Here is a 22,236-nt window from a genome sequence, read left to right on the forward strand (position 1 = left end):
CAACTAAAATGTTTGAATGAGCAATTAAAATTTGAGCCAACGATTAAAGTAAGAAAAAATTAATTTATATTCAGAATGCAGTATAAAAAATTTGACTGTTTTCATTAGTGCACACCTGACACTACAGGTGGCTGAGTGGAGACGAAAAGAAGTATAGTCAACTGCCCACACGGTGCTATTTTAGTAGCAATGGATATTAAGGGATGAGAGTATCAACCCCTTCACGGTTGAGAATCAAGGGTTCATCGTAGCTCTTTTTAAATAATGGTGAATCTTGTGTTATTTCTCAGTGCCAGTTCCGCCAAAACTTCAATGCAAGTCATAAAGGTCATGTTCCATCCTTAATACCATTTTTTTATGGTGAACTTCAGAGCTATAGGTTCAGCTTTAAAAGTAAGCCAATCTGGCTAATCTTGGATGACCAAGACCAGCCAGAATGTTGAATATGTTGGGCAAGTAGTGGAAGCTAACCCCTACCTGTCTCTGGTTCAAAGTTTCCTGATGCTCAAACTTTGAAAGAAATGTATCGCTTGCAATAAAGTTTGGTACCAGTAAGATTGGATAACTGCCCACACAGTTATACTACCATGATTATTTGAAATAAAAATTTTTTGGGTGCAAAATCTCATTACGGAAACATTCTTTGCCCTGCCCTACTCATTGGCATGTAAGTGCACCTGTTGGGGTTTTCTTAAATCCAGAGTGTAAGTCAATATACCACATAATTTAGATAAGGAAACCATAAGATAGGAAATTGCTGCCGTAACACAAGTGATATTAGGTTATATTTTTGAGAGCTTGGTGAAAAATGGACATCATTTTGATAATGTTTTTTTTACAAATTTACAGTTGATTTTTATCACATCTTTCGTGAAACTGAGAAATGGCATCTACACATCATATTGGAAAAATACATTTTAAAATAAGTTTGGTAATTAAACTATTGTTTCTATTCAAAAACCATTAATTTTTTATGACACACACTGTATATTAAAGAAGATATACCCAATAAAATATTTTTCACATACAGCTTAACATCATCTAGCTCCCTTAATCATTCGTGTTCTTTACATTTATTGTAGTATTATCAGGGAAAAAATTATAGCAATTTGAAAACTCATAGCTAATGTTTGGGTATGAATTATTATTTTAAAAACTTTTAATAAAATAGTAAACAAAGAAAAACAAAATTTACAGTTTTCAATAACTTTGAAGACCATACACGCTCATATATACATTCACACAATTAAAATATGGATACATTTATTTTTTCTTAAAAAAAAAATAATTAAATACTATAACTTACAAAATGCACTAAAAATTACATTCGGCACCAGATACACAGTTTTAAAAAATCTTTTTTCCAAAATTTTGACATATTTTTAAAACATACTAAGTTTTAAAATTAATACAAAAAAAGTAATAAATATAAAATTCTAACAATAAAATCCCACCATAACAAGTGTTAAAAAATAATAATAATAAAAAAAGGTAATCAAAATCACATATAAATGGCAGGAATGATTATTATCGTAAGTATAAACTCTTTTTATTTAAATTAAAATACAATATAATATTTTCTAAGTATTTTGATTATAAATTATAATATAAAAAGGCAAATGACATGATGACACATAGATGCTGAAATTATTATGAAAATGAAAATAAATATTAAAAAAAGCAGTTTATAATTAATCTTAAAATAATATTTTTCCAGTATAAAAAACTAATAATGATACTACTGACACAAAATATGAATAGAAAAACTTTCTGATAATACTCAGTTTTTTTTTAAAGCATAGATTAATAACTTATAATATTTTGAAAGCGTGTTAAGTGATGGTAGCATAATAAAATAATCCACAACAATTTTTTTTTTTAAATTTAATGATATTTTACTTAAAATTTATTTTTAGGATACACAATAAGAAAATGAATTGTGAATAAAGTATGTTGATCAATAAAGAGTAAAAGTTATGTAAAGTTATTTTAATATTGTAGTTTATGACAATTATGACTGTAAAAAGTAAAAAAAAAAGAATTTTATTAAGATATATTAATGAATTATGCAAAATAAAAAAGCGTCTTTTATATTTATTTTAAGATTAGACTGCCTAAACAGCCTACAAGCCCAGCAACAATTTAGAAATTGATTTCAGGCAGATCATTCTTGAGACAATATTAATTAATTGGGCTGATGGGCCAAGTATACCAGGAACACATTCAAATCAATTGATTCTTATCACATCATTCATATGATGGTTCTGTTCAGTTTAAAGTTTATATCGTTGTGAACAAATTAACATATTTGGTAGGATATGTCTTACCTAGCTAGTATACTTGTTTCTAGTGTTCAACTTTCTCTGCTGCAAACAAATATAATTATTTTATTTTATTTATTTCATTCAACTCAATAATTTTTATTCAGTTACACATAGGAATAATAAAATTAACAAGTTCCTTTACCAGCAGTCATAAGTGAACAATATATTCTATGTGTCAATATTATTATATCGGTGGTTTAAAATTTGTGTATATAATTTAAAACAACTGTTTGACTGTTTTAACCTTTTAAAACTGCCCACCTTGAAGTTGATTTTTGTTAACATTTAAATTATAATATTTTTATATAATCCATGTTTATGTTTTTAAAATATTTTATGAAAAAATTTTTCAATTATAAGTTTTTTTATAACTGCGACTCTTCAGTTAATAAAATAAAAAATAAAAAAATAATTTTATTTGTCACTTAATATTTACAATAATTTAGTCGCAATTGACTACATAAATACACAACATGTCAAAATGCAAATTTATATTTATTCTAAACCTTATCTAAAGAATTATAAATCAAACTTTTACAGAGTTAAAGTTATAAAAACAATGACAGTTTTCCTTAAGTAAAACATGACAATATCGATTATGATATTTTTATATGGAATAAAATAAATTTTTCTTAAATTTATTACAATAAATATTAGTCATTTAAACCAGGTAATAGTGCATTTCTAAGAATATAATACTGAGTATTAGAAGATTTAAATTTCGATGACAAAAGTATTAGAAATAATGGGATTCCATTTCATTCTAAGTTACAAGATGTAAAAAAAATTTAATATTACTAGATTAATTTTGTTTAACATGGCCAGTTGGTATGTATAATATATAGAATTATAATTTACAAAAATGCTTACCAACAATTATCAGTAGTAATACATGTTCCAGCGCTTTCAGAAAATTATTTCCATCTTCAGGAACATACGATAGTTAGTTAATGTAATAATACTTGTACAAATGTAACAACTGATCGACAAAATTTATAAAATTAAGTCATACGTAATTTGTCTTGTCATTATGGTAACAATTGAGACCACCATAATGACAAGACAAATTATGTATGACTTAATTTTAATAATTTTGACGATCAATTGTTATATTTATACAAGTAATACTTTATTTATATAACATAATTAATATGTGAAGTAAATATTATTACATTCATAATTAACTACCGTATGTTCCTGAAGATGAAATAATTTTCTGAAAGCGCTAGAACGTGTATTACTACTGATATTGGTAAGCGGTTTTATAAATTAAAATTATAATTCTATTTAAGATTACTAACTTGACAAAGAGAAAATTTGAGAATATAATGTAAGCTGGCAGTTAAAAAGTTAATGAAAACGTAAAAGACTGAACAACATAGAATTAAAAATAACAGTAACACTCATGAAGTCACTATGTTACAAATAAATTATTACTTAGGTTGCTCATGTTTTTATTTACAATCTTTTCAAAATATAGTTATTAAAATGAAGAAAAAGAGAATGGTATTAGATAAAAGTTAAGTCAGACATCATCATTAGTTAGCTGTGTGTTACATTTGATTTATTGCTGATAAATTTAAAATAAAAAAGCTAACAAACAAGTTTTTCATCATTATGTTAATTCATAATTTTTCATCAGGTGATGTAATTCCAAGTTTATAAAAACAATTATTTAAGAAAAATTTCTGATCTTAAAATAATTAGTTTATGATTAGAGTAAAAGGAGTAAAGAAAGAAAAGTACTTTATGTTTAATAGAATTTTTTTTTAAGCTAGATGCACCATCTTCAAAAACATTTATAACTTGTTTTATAGTATTGCAGTTTACAATTAAAAAAAGAAACTTACAATAACCTAAATATTATTGTTATTAATTTAATGCAGTAAGTTTTAATATATTAATAAGGTAATATTCATAGGAAATAGAAGAAGTTATGTCCAGGTATGTAAAAAAAAAAGCTGGATATTACATGTTACAAATATCATAATTTGAATTCAGTATATGTCATTCATATCAACAAGAATACATGGAATTGAAGTAGATGTTAGCAAAAGGAGATTAATTATAAAAAGAAAAAAGATATCTAACAAATGATTAATCGAATGTTAGAAGCGAACACAACAATGACAATTAAAATGATATAAGTGCTCGGGAAAAAAGTACAAATTTAATATCATTTAGTTCATCATAATATTGTTTACTATGAATTGATAAAACTAATCTTCCAACAGGATATTCTACTTCTTTAATGTTTAGAGTTAAAATATTTTATTTAAAATTAAAATGTAAACAAAAAAAAGTAGATGTTTTGCAATCAATGTAATCATGCAATGATTACAACATATATTGCAAAAATGTATGGTATAATATGTGTAAAAACATAATAAATGTAAACAATTGATTTTCACTATTAATAGTATATTTTTGCAATTTATATTCTGAACTCCAAGCTGTTCGATAATCTAATTAAGTCTAACGTTTTATGTGTTTGGATTATAAAGACCATATCATATAATTACATACATATGTATATATATAAATATTAAATACTAGCGAGGAAATTACAGTGTAAAATCATAAGTAATCATTTATAATAATAAAAACCGGTTCAAAAGATATTAAACAAATAAATATAATACAATATACAATATTTTGATACATAAATCCTTTTCATCATAATAATACATAAGTAACACGTATTGATAAATGTAATGCAATTCTTTCTCTCTTTGTAGTACATAGGAAAAAATAAAAATGGCTGCCTAATACAATATATATACATATTGTATGTATATAAACACTTGATCTAGCACATTTCAGAACACACTGTACTAACAAAGGTAACTTTATATCTATAAATGTACTGTAGCTGTGACGGACTAGGAAAGTAGATAAAAAAAAATATCTATTTTTAGTCACTGGGATCAAAAGGGAATACTTATACATAAATAGAATTGGGTATTATTTTTAAAAGTAATAGTACCACTTAAAAAGTAAATAAAAAAGCACACATATAGCTTAAAACTAAACGTGAATCAATTGAAACAAAAATCAACATAACAATTTTTAATTATTCGATATCAAAAAATGTCGCACATTAAAGTGGAAACAAATTATGTTAAAAAAAATTACTGGAATGTAATACTTTATTTCTTTTATTTTGTCATTTAATATTAAAACAATTTCAGCTCTATATATCAAACATGAAAATAATATATAGAATTAAATTTTCCCACATATACCTTTACAAATATACTAATATATGAGAATTACAATTTTACATATTTTTTTATTTATTAGTAAATACATTATTATAATCATATTAGCATTAATATACATATACAAACTGGTATCAACGCTTTAACATCAATATATAATATTATATAATAATAGATTTATATATCAATATACAATTAATTTTAAATAATATCATTATTATTATTAAATATAAACACTTATCTACACTGATATGGATGCAATGGTGGGAACGGTGATAGTACCATTAAAAGATAAAATATCACCGCAAATATTGTCGCAACACATGATTAATAAATATTATTATTGTTATTATTAATAATTTATATTTATTATAATATAGTAATATTAAATTATAATTACATAATTATACCTTCAGTCAGTAACTACTGTGTCACTAATGGAGCCTGAAACATTAAATAAACAAAAAAATTACTATGTTTAAAAAAAAAAATTCATTTACAAATATCTGATTTAATAATTAAAGGAGTAGTTAGAAACAAAGGGAGTTATGCTAAATAGTATTTTTTCTAAATAAATTGACAAACAAGAAAGTACTTAAAAAAAATTACTTAAAATCTAAAACTGTGCCCCTTGTATATAACTTTGAACACATTATCACTACTTCATAGTGGCAGTTTGAAAATCTCCTAGTATGATCTTGCTTTGCCTGCAGTACCTGATACTTTCCACACCACTGGCAGTGACGGTCGTTGTTCCCTTTTATGTTATATTGTGTGCATTTTGGTTAATTCATTACAAATTTTCCTTTAAATACTTTTTGTTAATCTGTACACTGTTCTATTTGTAGAAATGGGGATATGGTAGCGATAGGAATTATTTCAGTGTAATTAAACAACTTTTTATACAAAATTAACAATTTTATTATTATTATTATTGAACTATCAGTTTATTTTAAAACAACTGAAAAATCATCAAACTGTATGGCGAGGGAACACAAAAGATTTTCTAAAATACGGCACACATTGGCTTCAAGATTACTTTCAAAAAGAATCTCTTTTACTCCTTAAACAGGTAACACAAGTTGCTATTGCTGTGAAATAAACAAACCTAAATAAATTTAGGTAATGACTTATTTCAAAATTCTGTTCTAGGTGGTTTAATCTAGAAGAATTTAAATATAATTTAACAGTACAGAGGAACAATATGAATTTTAAAAAGATTAATTTCAATAAAATAATATATACATACACTAAATTATATGAGGTTTGTAAATAAAGTAATGAGACTAGTTTTTTTTTGGCAGCCAAAATGGTAGCACTGTAAAGTTACTAGTAAACATATGGTTATATGAACAGCTGATTTATATTAGGTATTAATATTTTTAGTCTATTGTTGCCATGTGAGATGTAAACAAAATTTTCATGAAACGAGTATTTGTTTGCATTACAAAAATGGGTGATACTAATTATAAATAACGTTGTGCAATCAGTTTTGTGTTAAAACTCTGTGAGAATGCTACTGAAACTTTTTCAAAATTGAAAAGGGCACATGGAGATGATGCTCTGTCACGAGTCCAAGTTTTTAGGTGGTTTAAAGCATTTTCAGATGGCTGGGAATCAGTTACGTCCCAAAAAAGCAACAGCAAATCAAAAATCAAAACATGCTAATTTGTTTCTTCAGTAGTAATGGCATTGTCCATAAGAAGTTTTTCCTACAGGATAGACTGTAAATCATTATGTTTGGTAAGAAATTCTTGAAAGACCGAGGAAAAGAGTTGCTCACAAAAGACCAGCCATCAGAGACAACTGGATGCTGCATCATGACAATGCACCTTGTCACACTGCACTCTCAATTAATGAGTTTTTAGCAAAGAAAAAATTCCTATAGTTCCTCAACCACCTTATTCACCTGACTTAAGTCCCTGTGACATTTTCCTGTTCCAGACTTTAAAAAAACATCTCAAAGGACACCATTTCGGAACAGTAGAAAACATTAAAAAAATGTAACCGACCATCTGAAGGATATTACAGTTTCTGAGTTCCAACACCCCCATGAAGAGTGGGATAACCGTTTGAAGCATTGCATGGCTTCCCAAGGGAACTATTACAAAGGTGATAGAGTCCATGTATAATTGGTTTGTAAATAAAAAGTTTTTCTGAACCAGTCTCATTACTTCAATTACAGACCTTATGTATGAGCATACACACACACACACACACACACACACACACTTTCAAAGAAGTGCTCAATGTAAAAACAAGGAAAGGATTCTTCAAGTCTAACCACCACCTACTCCAAATCAAGGTAAAATTTCAGCCTAATAGAAAACAGACAAGAATACCTAGACTTTCTGTACTGACCCTGAATACCTAAAACTCAACAAGAAGATCACTGATGAACTCCATAAGGTGGATATCATGAATTGGTCTGAACTCGCAAAGAAACCATAAAATTAAGAACAAAAAAAACCTAAAAATATTAGGTCAAACTTTGAGAAAGAGAAAACACAGGTGGTGAAACATCACATGTGATTAACCTATGTAGGATAGGATTAGAGCCTGGAATAATTTCAAGTCATAAAACAACCGGAAAGTGCCAAGAATTCATAAAAGTAAGGAAAAAGTCCTCCAAAATTATTTGACAAGAAAAATGCAATTACAACAATAATCGGCTTAAAGAAATAAAACAGGACTTTATCAAGAACACCCAGATTTTCTACAAGATATTGAGAGAAAATCTTGATGGTTACCAGTCTCCTAGAACAACCCGATGGGTCCCTGGAAACAAACATGAAAAATAACTGTGAAATTCTGGCCAAATATTTCAATACATTCCTCAACTGCGAAGCGCCCTCAGAACAACTAAGGTTTGTAAAAACCTACACCAAATCCTGACTCATTTCCACCCACACTAGAAGAAATTGTGAACATAATCAAATCATTGAAAAACAACAAGACTCCTGGATCAAACGACCCAAAAGGAATTATATGAAAACACAGACAAGTTTAGGAAAAGATGTCTACAATTCTACGGGCAATTATGCAAGGTGGCTGAAGATAGACTTACTGAGAAAATTTTCAACATCGTCAAGGCAAGTAAATTAAAGTCCATTTGGATGAAAGAAACAAGACAACCTGGAATGACTGAACACCTCAGAAGAAGAAATCAAGGACAGAAGGAAATTTAGGAATGAAATTAGAAATAAGAAAATTGAATAAGAGCAAAAAAGAGAAACAACAGGAAGAAAATGGATGGTGGAGAAGAAGCAGAAACATAGTGAATGGATGAAGAGGTTTTGGGAAGAAAAGAAAAGAGAAGAAGGAAGTAAAGTCACGACTGGCTCAAGTTCATGAGCTCTCCTAAAGGAGAATAATCAGAAATAATAATACATATACTATTTTTGAAGATTGAAATGATTTATTAACATATTGACCAGTGTCAATAAAATTTAATATTATGTATGTCATAAACCATCAAACCACACTAATTAGATAAGTTAAATTTACCATATTAATTTCCAATAATCAATTTTCATGGGATCCACATCTTCAGTTGGTAATAAATTCTATAACTACATTAAAACATATTCATTTTATAATTTGTCAATTTGTTTTAAAGATTTTGAAATTTATTATGAACATATAAGCAAACTCTGCTGCCCAATGATGTGTTTACCTGTTGTCTTGTCAGCTGGTATATTAGAGTACACATTAGTGTTATATTAACATACAAATTTTGTGTTATAATTAATTTTAACAGAATTAACATCATTCCAGTACTGGACAGCAGAATTTGCATATATGTTCATAATAGATTAAAAAATGTTTTAATCAAAAAACAATTTTGACAAATTGTAAAAATGAATGTTTTAATGCAGTTATATAATTCAATAAGAACTGAAGTTGCAGGATCTCATGAAAATCGTCTACTGGAAATTAATATGGCAAGTTTAACTTATCTAATTACTGTGTTTTGATGGTTTATATTTAATATATTATTAAATATATATATATAAACAATTTTTTATAAATCTGATTATAACAAAATGGGTGGCCTTTTAATTATAACCTGGTGGCCTCAGGATTTTATAAGACTATAAAAGTCTTTATAGACTTTTATAAGACACTCTTATTCTATTTTCTTATTATAGGATTTTCAATTAAAGTATAATGTTTTCAGAAAGTTACAAATCCATAAATATAATGGAGTAGAGAATTATTTTTTTACAGAAAAAAGTTAAAAAAGAAGAATCTAACTCTTTTGTTACAGAATACATACCAATCTTTATTTTTAAATTCTGCTTTTTGTTTAAAAATCTCAATTTACATACTAACCAATTTATTACTTTTCATTTAATGTCTAGATTTCATGAAACAAACATTTAATTTTGATTGCAATTAAACTACACAAATTACAGTGTCAATAAATCATTCTAATCCATTCATTTGGAAAAAAGTGGTATTAGATGACAGTAAAAAATTATATAGTTTGTACAATGAAAGATAAAAAATGGTTATAGAATTGTATAGCTCATCACTGCAAATTTATAATAATGTATTAAGTGCATCGATTAAAAACTTGTTATTTTTTTTGAATATACAATGTTTTATTATTTATTATGTTCTTTACAGATATACCAATGAAGAAAAAAGTACTAAACTATTTAGTTCTACTTTTTCCAAGTAAATCTTCTTTAAGATTTTATCAATGTCAAAAATTTCTTGTTGGAATCAATTTCTAACAAAAAAAAAGTCCTTAAGAGATATTTTAGGTTAAGAGATAAGTTTCAGCCTTTTAGTGATCAGAAGTTTTATCAACTTCTGTAAGTGATCAGAAGTTGCAGCAGTTTTGATTGTAATGGCATTATTTACATAACAAAATCCAACATAAATATATACATTTTTGGAACTGTTTGAAAAAACTCTTTTTCAGAATAAAATTTTCATAATTTTTAATAATAAAACATAATTTATGAACATTTTAAATGTTACTATTTTGAAATCTGAGAACTTAAAAATTTTAATTTTTGTTTAAGACAGATTCATCAAGCACACTGAAATTTTTTTTAAATATTTCAATATGTACTTGAGATATGAATTTCTATTTAAAAAGACAGAAGTACAGCGGAAATAAGAGTTTTAGATATATTATATCAGCTTTTTTTCTTACAAATGCAGGTGGAATACATTATTCAAATATCAGATGATTTTTTTTATACACTCATCACAAAATATATTATAAAATACTACTAAAAATATATAAAACTAACTTACCAGCTCCAATATATCAAGTATCACTAAGGTCATCTTTCAGCCATTGTGGTACACTTCGTAATCCCAATCGTCTTAATAATTTAACAAGAGCAGTATTGTGCGACAAGTAGTACCGCTGAAAAAGTTTTTAAAATGTTAGAAATAATAAAAATATTAAAGATCTGTATTCATATTAAAGTAATTTAATAATTTAAAACAGAGAAAAGTTTTTAAGAAATAACAAACCATAGCACGTTAATAAAATGCTAAGAAATATATAAAAACTGTTTTTTCTTTATTCAAAAAGTTATTTAATTACTAAAAACTATTTTAAATATTACTCCAATAAAACGTAATTTAACCCTCTCCTGGTCCTTATTTCAACTACCTATATGGTGGTAACTTACCTTAATTTGAAATGTTGATTTTAAGTTGATCTTCATTCACATACAATTTATTTTATTATATCTATGACTACAGCAATAAAATTCGGTCTATATTTAAAAACCTATAATTAATTACAGAGGTCAACAAAATTAAGGAATTTTTAATCTGATAATTGATTTTTATGTTATTTTGTGCATTGATTACAAATGTGGCAACTGTTTTTTCTATCACGTAAGAATTTTTCACAATACTAAAAAAAAAAAATGGAAAAACTGTACTGTATATATGTTCCTCATGGAAAACTTTTATTTATAACAACATAACAGGATTTAAAGAAAGCATTTTTTGAACATTTTCTTACCTCTATGAAGACTTGTACTGCCTTTTTCTTTTCCTTTCAACACTTCTCAGGCCACACTTTCTGTTGTAGTCAACTTTAGGATCGTCTCTGTGGATGCACCAACAGTAGTCTGCAATCACATTCACATCCCCTGATATCTGTGGTTTCATTTCCTTTTTAACTTTGTGAAATATTTCACCCTGTTCTTTACTTACAGCACCAAGATTTTCAGGGAAGTAATCAATATGAGAATGCACAGAAAATATGCCTACAAGCTCATCAAACCCAAGTCTTGGAATTTCATTAACATGTTTTCCAGTTCACACTTAAAATTTAGGTCCTCACTGGTCTCATGAAGTTTCTTTACTTCTTTAAATGCTTTCCATGCTTCTTTTTCAATGTCCTCCATTTTGGTTTGAAAGACTTCATCTTTAAAAATTTACGAATATCTGGACCAGTGAAAACAACTTCTTTCACTTTGGCTTCTGACAGTTGTGGAAACTTATGGCATATGTATTCAAAATACTCTCCCCTTCTTTAGATAGAGCCTTTACAAATTGTTTCATCGATCCCAGTTTAATGTGAAGTGGAGGTAGGAGGATTTTCCGTGGCCAAACTTTCCCGTATTACATTTTTGCTCTAAAGTTTTAATAATACCTTACGTGGCCATTCTTTTCTGGTTCAATGTTCTTTCTTGTCCTGGCTGTCTCATTTACACAAGAAGCAGGGATATTTGGTATATCCTCCCTGCTGCCCAAAAAGCATACATATTTTTTTAGATCAACACATACTACACACATTATTTTTAGATCACCACATATTATCCATTCATGATCGCAATATTTCAATTTAGACAGAATTAATTCTAAATTCTTGTAGCATTCTTTCAGATACAAGGATGTCCTACCAGTACTTAAGCATATTTGTTGCCATTATGAAGAAGCTTTGAGGCTTCTTTTGGACGAGTCTATAAACAATCTCCATTCATTCACTCATACTTTATATTCACTGTTCCATTACACCAGGAAGATTGTTACAATAAATTAATCTTACATTATCATCATCATCATGCGACTCTGTTTCAGAGTTGTTCAGCAAATCTTCTAGTTTTCCTGCAAATGAAGTACAGGTACACCAGGGCCATGAGGCACAGAGTGTATTGCCAAATAACAATTTGCATACAAATTTCTTTCTTATTTTTTAGATTAAACCCTTTTACTTTTGTACAAAAGTATAATCATCAATGTGATTTTGTAGTTCTCTCAAGATCATTGGTACTTCAAACAAAAAATACTTTTTCTTACCTTTTGCATAGCTCTTCTATAAAAGTAGAACAAACTGTATGAAGGGTCCACGTGACATCTTATTAAGATATCAGATAACATGAATACAATAACATTTATGTAATAACAGAAAACACAAAATAAATTTCAAACATTAAGACTCACCATATAAGACTTAACATTAATTTCATAATCTAATTACAAGGGTCGAGAAAAACGACAAGAAAAGTTATTTATTCAACTACAATGAAACTAATCTTACTTTCCAAAAAATCCCCAACTATATTTATGCGTTTCTCCCATCTTGTGTGAGCTTTCTTATTCCAGTAGTAAAAAAATTGTTCATTTCGATGTCTGAGACATTCTTTTACTGCATTCTTGACCCCGCTCCATGTTGTCAAACTCAGTGCCACATAAAAACTCTTTGAAAGGATCGAACAAAAAAAAAAAAAAATAAATAAATAAATGGATGGTGCAAGAACAGGACATTAGGGAAGATTATAGATACACCTCTTGACCTGACTTTTGAAAAGGTTCTTTTATTTTCTGAGCAACATAAGGACAGGCATCATCATGCAGAAGAATTATGCCTTTTGAGAGAGAACTGGGATGTTTCCTACTTACTATGGGTTTCACTTTACTTTTTAGAATGTCATGATAGAACTCAATATTAATTGTATGTTGTTCTTCCAAATAATTGCAATAAAATGGGGAATCTTAGTCCAAAACACTGTTACCATCTTTTCACTTGCTGACGCTTAGGTTTTGAATTTTATACTTGTGGATAAACTCTGATATTTCCATTCCGTACTCTGATGTTTGGATTCAAGTTCAAAATGATGAATTCAAGTTTAATCATGCGGTAATGAGAAATCTAAAATACCATTAACTTTCGCTAAAAACTGTCATTTAAGTTCAGTACAAATGTAAATTCAGATGACTTGTGATTTTAAGTCTACTGTCCTGGAACCAAATTGAATATGTTTTATGGTAATTCAGCTTTTATCAATGATAATGGGGCAAACAGTGCTGATACTTGCTCTACAAATTTAAGAAATTTAATAAGTTTAATAAGATCATTAATGATATTTTGCAAAGTGTCAATCATGACTTCCATCAGCAGTCTTCTGCTACAATGAAAGTCGGTGGACATTTGTTGTCCAGACTGTTCAATCCTTTATAAAAATTTGCACACATAATATATTCTTTACCATACTGTTCATCTACTGTTACATCTGTGAATGAATTTCAGCAGGTTTTTTCACCTTTAGAACATAAAAAATCTTTTCACAGCACAGTGTTCTTCAGTGGTACACACTTCAAGCTAAGCCAACATTTTGAAATAAACAAAAGCGGTGGTAATAACTGAAATTCTTTTTGAACAGCTGCTATTTTCTACTTCAGGAGTACCAATTTCAACAGCAAACATTTTAGTCTTTTCTATTACATAGTTTTTCTGTTGCTGCAATTTGACTTTTTAATTACTGAATAATTGTCATATCTGTGCTAAAAATAAAAAAAAATAGTATTCACCTGAAGCATTTTGTAGGCCTTTTCTTCCATAGGTTGATATAAACGGCCTTTACTTTTCCCCAGACATTTAGTGTGGTCCCCATTCAGCACTTGGCAAAAGAACCCTTTCTTAGGGTCATACCTGAAAATACAAAAAATAAAGAAGTTATTATCAATCAAATAGTAATCAATAAATGAATGGGGCATGTCTTTTTTAAGAGTGCACAGAGAAACATACTAGAAGATATCAAAGCATGGTATAATTTTCACAGTGTCTTAATTTTTGATAACAAAGAACAATTACTGTTAGTAGTGTTTATAGCAAAGTTTAATGTGGTAAATCATTTTTGGGAACAGTTTATGGTAATTTTTTTATTTTTAATTATTTAATATTAAATATGAGGTTTGTTTAGAAATTAAGTTTTATTTCACTTTCTGCAAGCCACAGTAACTTTTCTTTGTTTACAGCTAAGCTGGAAATATGACGTTTTATATAAATGTACTTATGTTGATAGTTTTGACTCAGGAGTTCAATAAATAATCAAATAGTCTTTGGGTTGTAAAGTAAGACCTGTAATTAATTTTTTGAATATTAGGAATAGTTGTATTGAAAAAAATGGCACAAGTTTATGATTTCACATTTATGAAATGGATATGTATGTTTAATAAAGGATGAGAAAATAGGTGTAATAAAGCTAAAAGATAAGTAGATGACCACCTTTGGTGACAGATGATTTGATGCATAGGAACAAAAAAAATTTGAATAGACCAACATTTCAATGTTTCTGTAGTCTACTAAGGGTTTATGAAATCTAATTTTAACAATGTGAAATTATTTTGCTCCTTTCTAAGAGTTTTCACGCAGCAATGAGTTCGACAACAATGAGTGGGTCTAAAATACAATACAAGAATGGCTTCAGACACAGAGGGGAACACTTTTTTATTACTGTAGTAAGAAAGCTTACAGAAAGATGGTATAAATGACTAAATGCAGCCGTAGATTATGTTGAAAAGAAGCTTTAGTTTCATTGTCATTGAATAATAATAATTTTTCAAGTCATTTGCTTCCTTATTTATTTAATGATCTCATGTATCTAATGACATACAGAAAAAGAAGGAATAAAGAAATTAACAAATATAAAAAATAATAAGGTATTTAAATCTGCTTTTGTTACAATTAAACAGTTTTTGTAAATAAATAATAAAATTAGGTTAATAATTAATTTTAACCAGACAAATATTGTAAGTTATGCAGGATCGAAATAAGTTAGATCTGGGCTTAAAAACAAATCTTGAAGAGAATCTTCCATAATAATTTTTAAGATTTATTAAACAACCACTCTGACTTGGACGCCAGAATTTTTTACTCAAAAATATTATTTCCCCAACCGTTTATAAATATTTAAAACACACAAGTTTTTATGAAAATTATAAATCTGAATCCAGTAATATTTGTAATAAAACTATTAATTTAGTTAATTATTAAAAGTTACACTGATAAACATGGCAAGAGCATTAATCAAATAATCTGCATTTCAAAAAGGTCTCCTTATGAGACATTCAAATTTTAGCAGCCTAAGTCAAAAATACCAATTAACATGGTATATGTCGGGTGCTGTAACCTTAATAGTTATAGGCAACCTGACACTTGAGTAATACCAAATCACTGAAGAAAATGTCAAGAAAAACAAACACAACATACCAGGCTTACTAATAAGGGAAAATTAGAAGCGAGTAGTTTCCTTCTGCCTTTTTTACTGAACTGAATATATTACATTATTACCCAACAGGGTTCCAGCCATCTTCTAAAATTACTACCCACATTCAAATAACGTCAGCCTACTTACCATTAAAAGTGCTAAGCATTGCCATTACTTTGAAAAAAAGTAATTGTAATTTAAGTATCTTTTATATCAAGTGGGTTAACATGCATCACAGTAAAAAGGATTTCTTTTCTTTATTATTACTATTATTATTCATTTGAACCAAGATCAAACTGATATTTCCACATCTTATTAGAATAACATGTATACATACGATGACTAAATTATCTAACACAACAGTTCTCATATAGTTTGATAATAATCAAATAAAAATTCAGACTGTGAACAGCCATAAATATAATTATAATCATAGAACTAATGGTTTTAACAATTTAATAACTCTTTAAACAACCAGCTTCATTTTATTACACATTATAATTATAATAACAATATAAACAAAAAAAGGTAATATAAAATCACCTGAGATGTGAAGAATAATCAAAAGTAGGTGTTATTTTTAGAAATTTCTGTAGCTGATCCATAACCTCAACAGGATTTGATCGTAGCTGATCACCATCAATAATATGTAATTGTTGCGGTGTGTAGTATGTCAACCAACGTTCCAGATGCTGGGAATACTTTCCAGGATTTAAACACCTACAATAAAATTAAAAAAAAAAAAAAAAAAATACTGTTAAAAAACGAATAAATATTTTTGTTCAAATGCTCATTTGATTGCACAAAATCTTACACCACCAGTTCTTATTTATCTATATAATAAGAAATACAAACCGACATTAAATGATAGAACATTTTTTTTTGTAAAATGCTAATTAAAAATGAGATCATGCAATACTAGAGACATTGGTGAACTTCAGATCAATTTTATGAAAAGGATAGTACTGATCACTACATCATTAGTGTTTATAAAATTCAAAGAACAATGAACAAAATTCCAAAGTTTACAGAAACTGGCCATTTTTTTTTTTCATTCTATTTCTTTTACAAAAATATATTTCCAACTAATGAAAATTGTTTCATGAATGTACTTTACTCTATGCTGTAAATAAAACATTTCACCAATTTGCTTATGCAAGCTTTGTTTTGGTGAGGTGAGGTAGTTCTGTATCAATCTACACTTTGTCTTTTTGTTTTCAATTTGAATATCCATGAATCATCTCCTGCGATTAATGGATCTAAGAAATAGAAATCAGATTCACTTGTCAAATGATCCAGCACTTCCAGGCTAGTTTAGAGACATGTTCCTTCTATTCAAGAGTCAAATCTTAGAAACAAATTTTGCACAAATTTTCTGCAGATGCAATTCCTATGTCCCAATTTCATGGATGATTGTTTTAGGAATCCTACCTCTTCTGCAGTCATTCTGATGCTTATTAGTTGACTATGATACAGACTAACATTCATTGCATTTTTTGTGTAGAAGAATACCCAGAACATGTTCAGCTTCAAAATTATCATGATCTTTTTGAAGGATATGTAACCAATTGTAAAACGTTGGTAATGACAGAGTAATTTTCCCATAAACTATCTTCAACATTAGAAGAACTTCTAATGCAGTTTTGCTGAGTTTCACATGGAATTTGAAGGCAAATAACATTGTTCCAAATTCAATTGTATTTTTAATCAGACATTACAAAATAATAAATACAAAACAATAATATAAGCTCGGTGAAAACCAAAAACAGCTGAGAAATATCCTTTTATTATATATATATATATAAATTTTTAGCTAGTTAAGTGCAATATGTAAGCATTTACAGCACTGATGTCTAAAATTCAGCCATCTACAAATTCTTTGGCTGGAACAATAGATGGCACATTTCTCATCTAAACTGTCTACACCACTTTTAGTACAATTATAGAAAATATTTACTTCAGGTTTTCCTGTCTTTTTGCAGCTCTCTGGTATATTGTGAATTGTAGAAAGAAAAATTACACTTTTACCTTTTTTTGTAACGTAAGACATTTTTTTTTTAGCTATGAATCCATATACTGAACTTCCTACAGGACAACATCTTTGAGATTTGAACTCGGGTGGAATTTCCTGCTTGCTTTGATGCATCGTCCCGACAAATGTTAGTCCCTTATCATACGGTATATTAGCAATTTCGATTGATGAATACCAATTGTCAATCGTCGTGATGTTCCTGTTGCTGTACATTATATTCTTTGCTTGAAGGATGACAGACTAGGTCAGTTTGGAATACTGATTGTCAGCTTCAAGTATATCGCTGCTGCTGTCTTTAACAACATAGGTGTAACCGTTGCTAAATTAATGAGTCTGGGAATCAACTAGAACTTGAATTTTTATTCTATATTTGCATGGTTTTTTTGGCACACAAGCATTTCATCTACTGTAATATAAGCACCAATAAAATATGAATCCTGACAATTGTTCAAATATTTCAGAAATTACACACTGGATTTTTTTGGATGCATTGAGGAGGGTCAATTTGATCATCATCTAAGTGAAGATGTGATAAATTTTCAAATCTGTTTCTACTCATAAGGCAAATGAAAAATAACGCCTACTGTTTGATCAGTAGCCCACTTTGCTTGTGTGTCTTCATGATTACATTTAAAAATTGCCAAGTAAAAAAGCAAACCAACAACAGCCTTCATTTCAGTAAGGTCTACATTGCGCATATCTGTAGCGTTTGGAGTTTTTTTGCAAATTTTGAACTATTGGAAGTTTTACATTAGTAAAGTGTATGATTCTGCACAATGGATCATCATCAATAATTAAACCTCAAGTTTCAGTTGGTCCTGATTTCAAACCTAAGGCACGCTCACGTTGTTTTAGTTCTGGAAGCTGGACCATAATATTGCGCTGTTAAGTTCTGGTATTTCTCTTGTGGAAATGTCCAGCTGACCTTTTAAGCCCATTTTTGCCATCATAAAAACAACCGGTATTGTCTCAGGGATCAGAAGTTATTTCACCATCTGAACTATCTTCATTTCATTCAGATGAAGTGTTGTGATCACTATAACATAGTCTTTAGCAATGTCCAGATCACCTACATCATAAGGTCTCATAAAACAAATTGTCAGTCAAGTAGTTATACTTCAGAATCATCAGTTGAAGCATTACTAACACTAGGATCAGTATTCATCATCTACAATTATGATAGTTCCAAAATACACAATGAAAAATGTAATTACCTTTTACGAAATAATAAAGTTTTTTACCACTAAGAAAAATGACTCATAACTTAAAAATAATGATGTAATTAAAAAATAGACTGCAAAAAGATACACTCACTACGAGGTGCGGTACACAGAACTAACAAAGATTAGAATATAAAAGGTACAAACGAAGGCCAGTACAAGGGATCGCAGGACTACAACACTAAACTAACAAGCACCAAGGATCACAACTAACAATGGCGATTGAAAGAAGACAACATTTGCAAAAGGTACTTGGCTGGTGTTAATTGGCATATCCAATTAACAGTTTAAGCATGAGGAACACCATTTCAAAATAATCGAGCCGTATGACATACCTCATCTTGTGAGTTAAGGGTTAAATAAACCACCTAGTACAGAATATTAAGATAAGACATATCTTACCTTATACATATGTATATAGGTGTAACAAGACCAGTATAGCGGCCCTGAGTAACGGATTCCTACCGACTAAGAAGAAACTAGTAGAAATATAATAATGAAAGGAATCTATGCTAAAATCTTTTAGTAAAGATAACAGGTCCATTTAACAATCTTCTTTTGTAATACTGCACTGACACACCTAAACAGGTGTTCTTCCGTGAGAAGAGTTACCGAACCAAGGTTTGGAATTTCATGGGAAAATGTCAGGGCGAATGATCTTTCTCATGCTTCAAGTTGCGTCCGGTCCAGAAGGTAAAGAGGATAAGAGTATAAATATTCCAGAGAAGACCAGTTAAAAATCAGTTCTGCAAATCAGTCTAAGAGAGACATTATGACATCAGTCTGTGAGATGCAAGTCTGCGATATCAGTCAGTGACAGTATTCTGTGAGATCAGTGAAGAAGCAAATTTCTAGGCGTACACGTTCAACACAATTACAGTGACATTACACGTAATTCCAGTACATGAAAACAAGAAATGGTTCAGTGAGTTACTGTAAGACTATAAGTGAAGAGATAATGTACTTAATTTCATTCATAAACTGTTAGGGTAGTTTTATTTGTGAACAGCAAATCTGCAGTGAAAGAACTTTATAATTGTATTATCTAGTATTATCTTGTTTTGTACTATTGTTGTTAATACAAGACTTGTGGTTAAATGTGTTAAGACTAGCAGTCATGCTAATGTCTTTTGTCAATGGGACTGAATTCTGGTTTTCATTATTTATCTACATGTGAATAAATCCTGACGATTACTTTAAATTCTGTTTTGTATGGATTTCATTATTATTATTACTGACATTTATTATTATTATTGTTGTGATTACTATAATTAATATTTGTTTATTATAGAAATTTATTACTATATTATTATTGTTTGCTGTTGTCATCTTTATTATTCTGATTATTATTGTGGTTGTGATTACTATTTTTATTAGGAGTTGTTTATTGGTGTCTAATATTATTGATTTGTCTTGTTTTATTTATGTTTTTAAACCAATAAATTATAATTATATGAACATTTTAAATTGTCAATCTCTCAATATCCTGATCGAGCCACGAACACATGACAATGTATATATATATATATATATATATATATATGATTTCACTAAATAATTTAATAAATCAGTTCTCATACAGTTTGATAATAATCAAATAAAAATTCAGACTGTGAACAGCCGTAAAATATAATTATAATCACAGAACTGTGTGGTTTTAACTTGACCAATAATTTAATCAGCTCACATAAAGCTGGTATGCAGATTCAATTCGTAATAACATATTTTAATTATAACAATGTATGGTACATAATAACATAATTTCATAATAACTATTAACAAAAAAAAGGAAATCTGTAACCAATATAGTGTACAATACGATACAATTCCGTTAACAACATTACTTTATTGACCATATGCAGTCCATCTACATCTTTGTACATTAGCAAAATCACATCTATAGTTCTTACAGCAGTAGTCTGTCATAGTTTTTTTTATTATTAATTTACTTCTACATATTCAAGGTAGTATTTTACATGTAACAAGAGCAAAGTTAAAATAGAAATCAGTTGAAGAACAACAAAACATTTAGAACTAACAAACAGATTAAAAATGATAAATATATACTAAATTTTAATTTATTTTTAGAAAAGTTTCAAAACAAGGCAATGAACAAAAATGAGACCAGTTATTAAATAGCTGAACAAGCGATTTTATATTAATGGCTGATTTCATATTTATAGTTGAATTACCCCTTTATTTGGACAACAATTGCTCACACACTTCAAATTTTATTATGTAATTTTACAAAATTTATTTTTAACTTTTATTAATAATGAAATTATATAGCCTGTAAAATAAAAGTGTATCCATTACTTTTTTCTGTTTCGTGTAATTATTTTGGTAAAACTTATAAAAGTTTTAAATGGTAAATTTATCTTGCAAAAAATAAATGTCATGTTAAAACAGCAATTAAATTTAACCTCAATTACATCCATCAGTGACTCTTTTTTACTGTGCTCTTTCTCCTTAAAACCATACTCAAAATTAAATATATAATCATTATAATATTGATACATTCATACAACTGACAGGAATAATATTAATTATAAAAAATTAAAATAAAATACCTGTTTCTTAAATCTCTTAATACTTTTGGAGCAGTGTCTGATGCGGAGATTACTTCATAGAAAGTATAATTCAGTGCGATAGGATCTCCATGCACTCTAGTATGTTGGTACCAGCTATAAGCTCTTTTAGCCGGAGATATCAAAATTGTTACCTGTATAAACAATTTTAAAATCATTATAAAAATATATTTGGGTTAAATGAAAACCAGCACGACATAATGGTTTCACAAAATCTACAATGTCTCGAAGAGTTGCAAGCTGCAAAATAAGAATAAAATACAACAGCTTCCTGTAGATGATTTAAGTTAAACAATATCAGACGCAGTTTTACTGAATTCTGCAAACAATATTAGTGATGACTAATGGGTACTGTGATCATTAACAGTACCGGATA

At 28.3% G+C, this 22,236-nt stretch overlaps 1 protein-coding gene across 5 annotated transcripts in view; it reads right to left on the reverse strand.

Moving 5' to 3' along the window:
• Positions 1-5,542: 5,542 nt before the first annotated feature.
• Positions 5,543-22,236, reverse strand: part of sfl (N-deacetylase and N-sulfotransferase sfl) — a 722,911-nt gene continuing 706,217 nt past the window's right edge. For all 5 annotated transcript variants that reach the window (XM_075377448.1, XM_075377447.1, XM_075377449.1 and 2 more), the window contains 5 exons: positions 21,843-21,994; positions 16,564-16,740; positions 14,342-14,462; positions 10,820-10,934; positions 5,543-5,989 (listed from right to left, as the gene is read on the reverse strand). In XM_075377448.1, the coding sequence (XP_075233563.1) occupies positions 10,833-10,934; positions 14,342-14,462; positions 16,564-16,740; positions 21,843-21,994 (552 nt within the window). In that variant the 3' untranslated portion in view covers positions 5,543-5,989; positions 10,820-10,832. The remainder of the gene's footprint in view (positions 5,990-10,819; positions 10,935-14,341; positions 14,463-16,563; positions 16,741-21,842; positions 21,995-22,236) is intronic.

This window comes from Lycorma delicatula, chromosome 10 (assembly GCF_047948215.1).
Source record: "Lycorma delicatula isolate Av1 chromosome 10, ASM4794821v1, whole genome shotgun sequence".
NCBI lineage: Eukaryota > Metazoa > Arthropoda > Insecta > Hemiptera > Fulgoridae > Lycorma > Lycorma delicatula.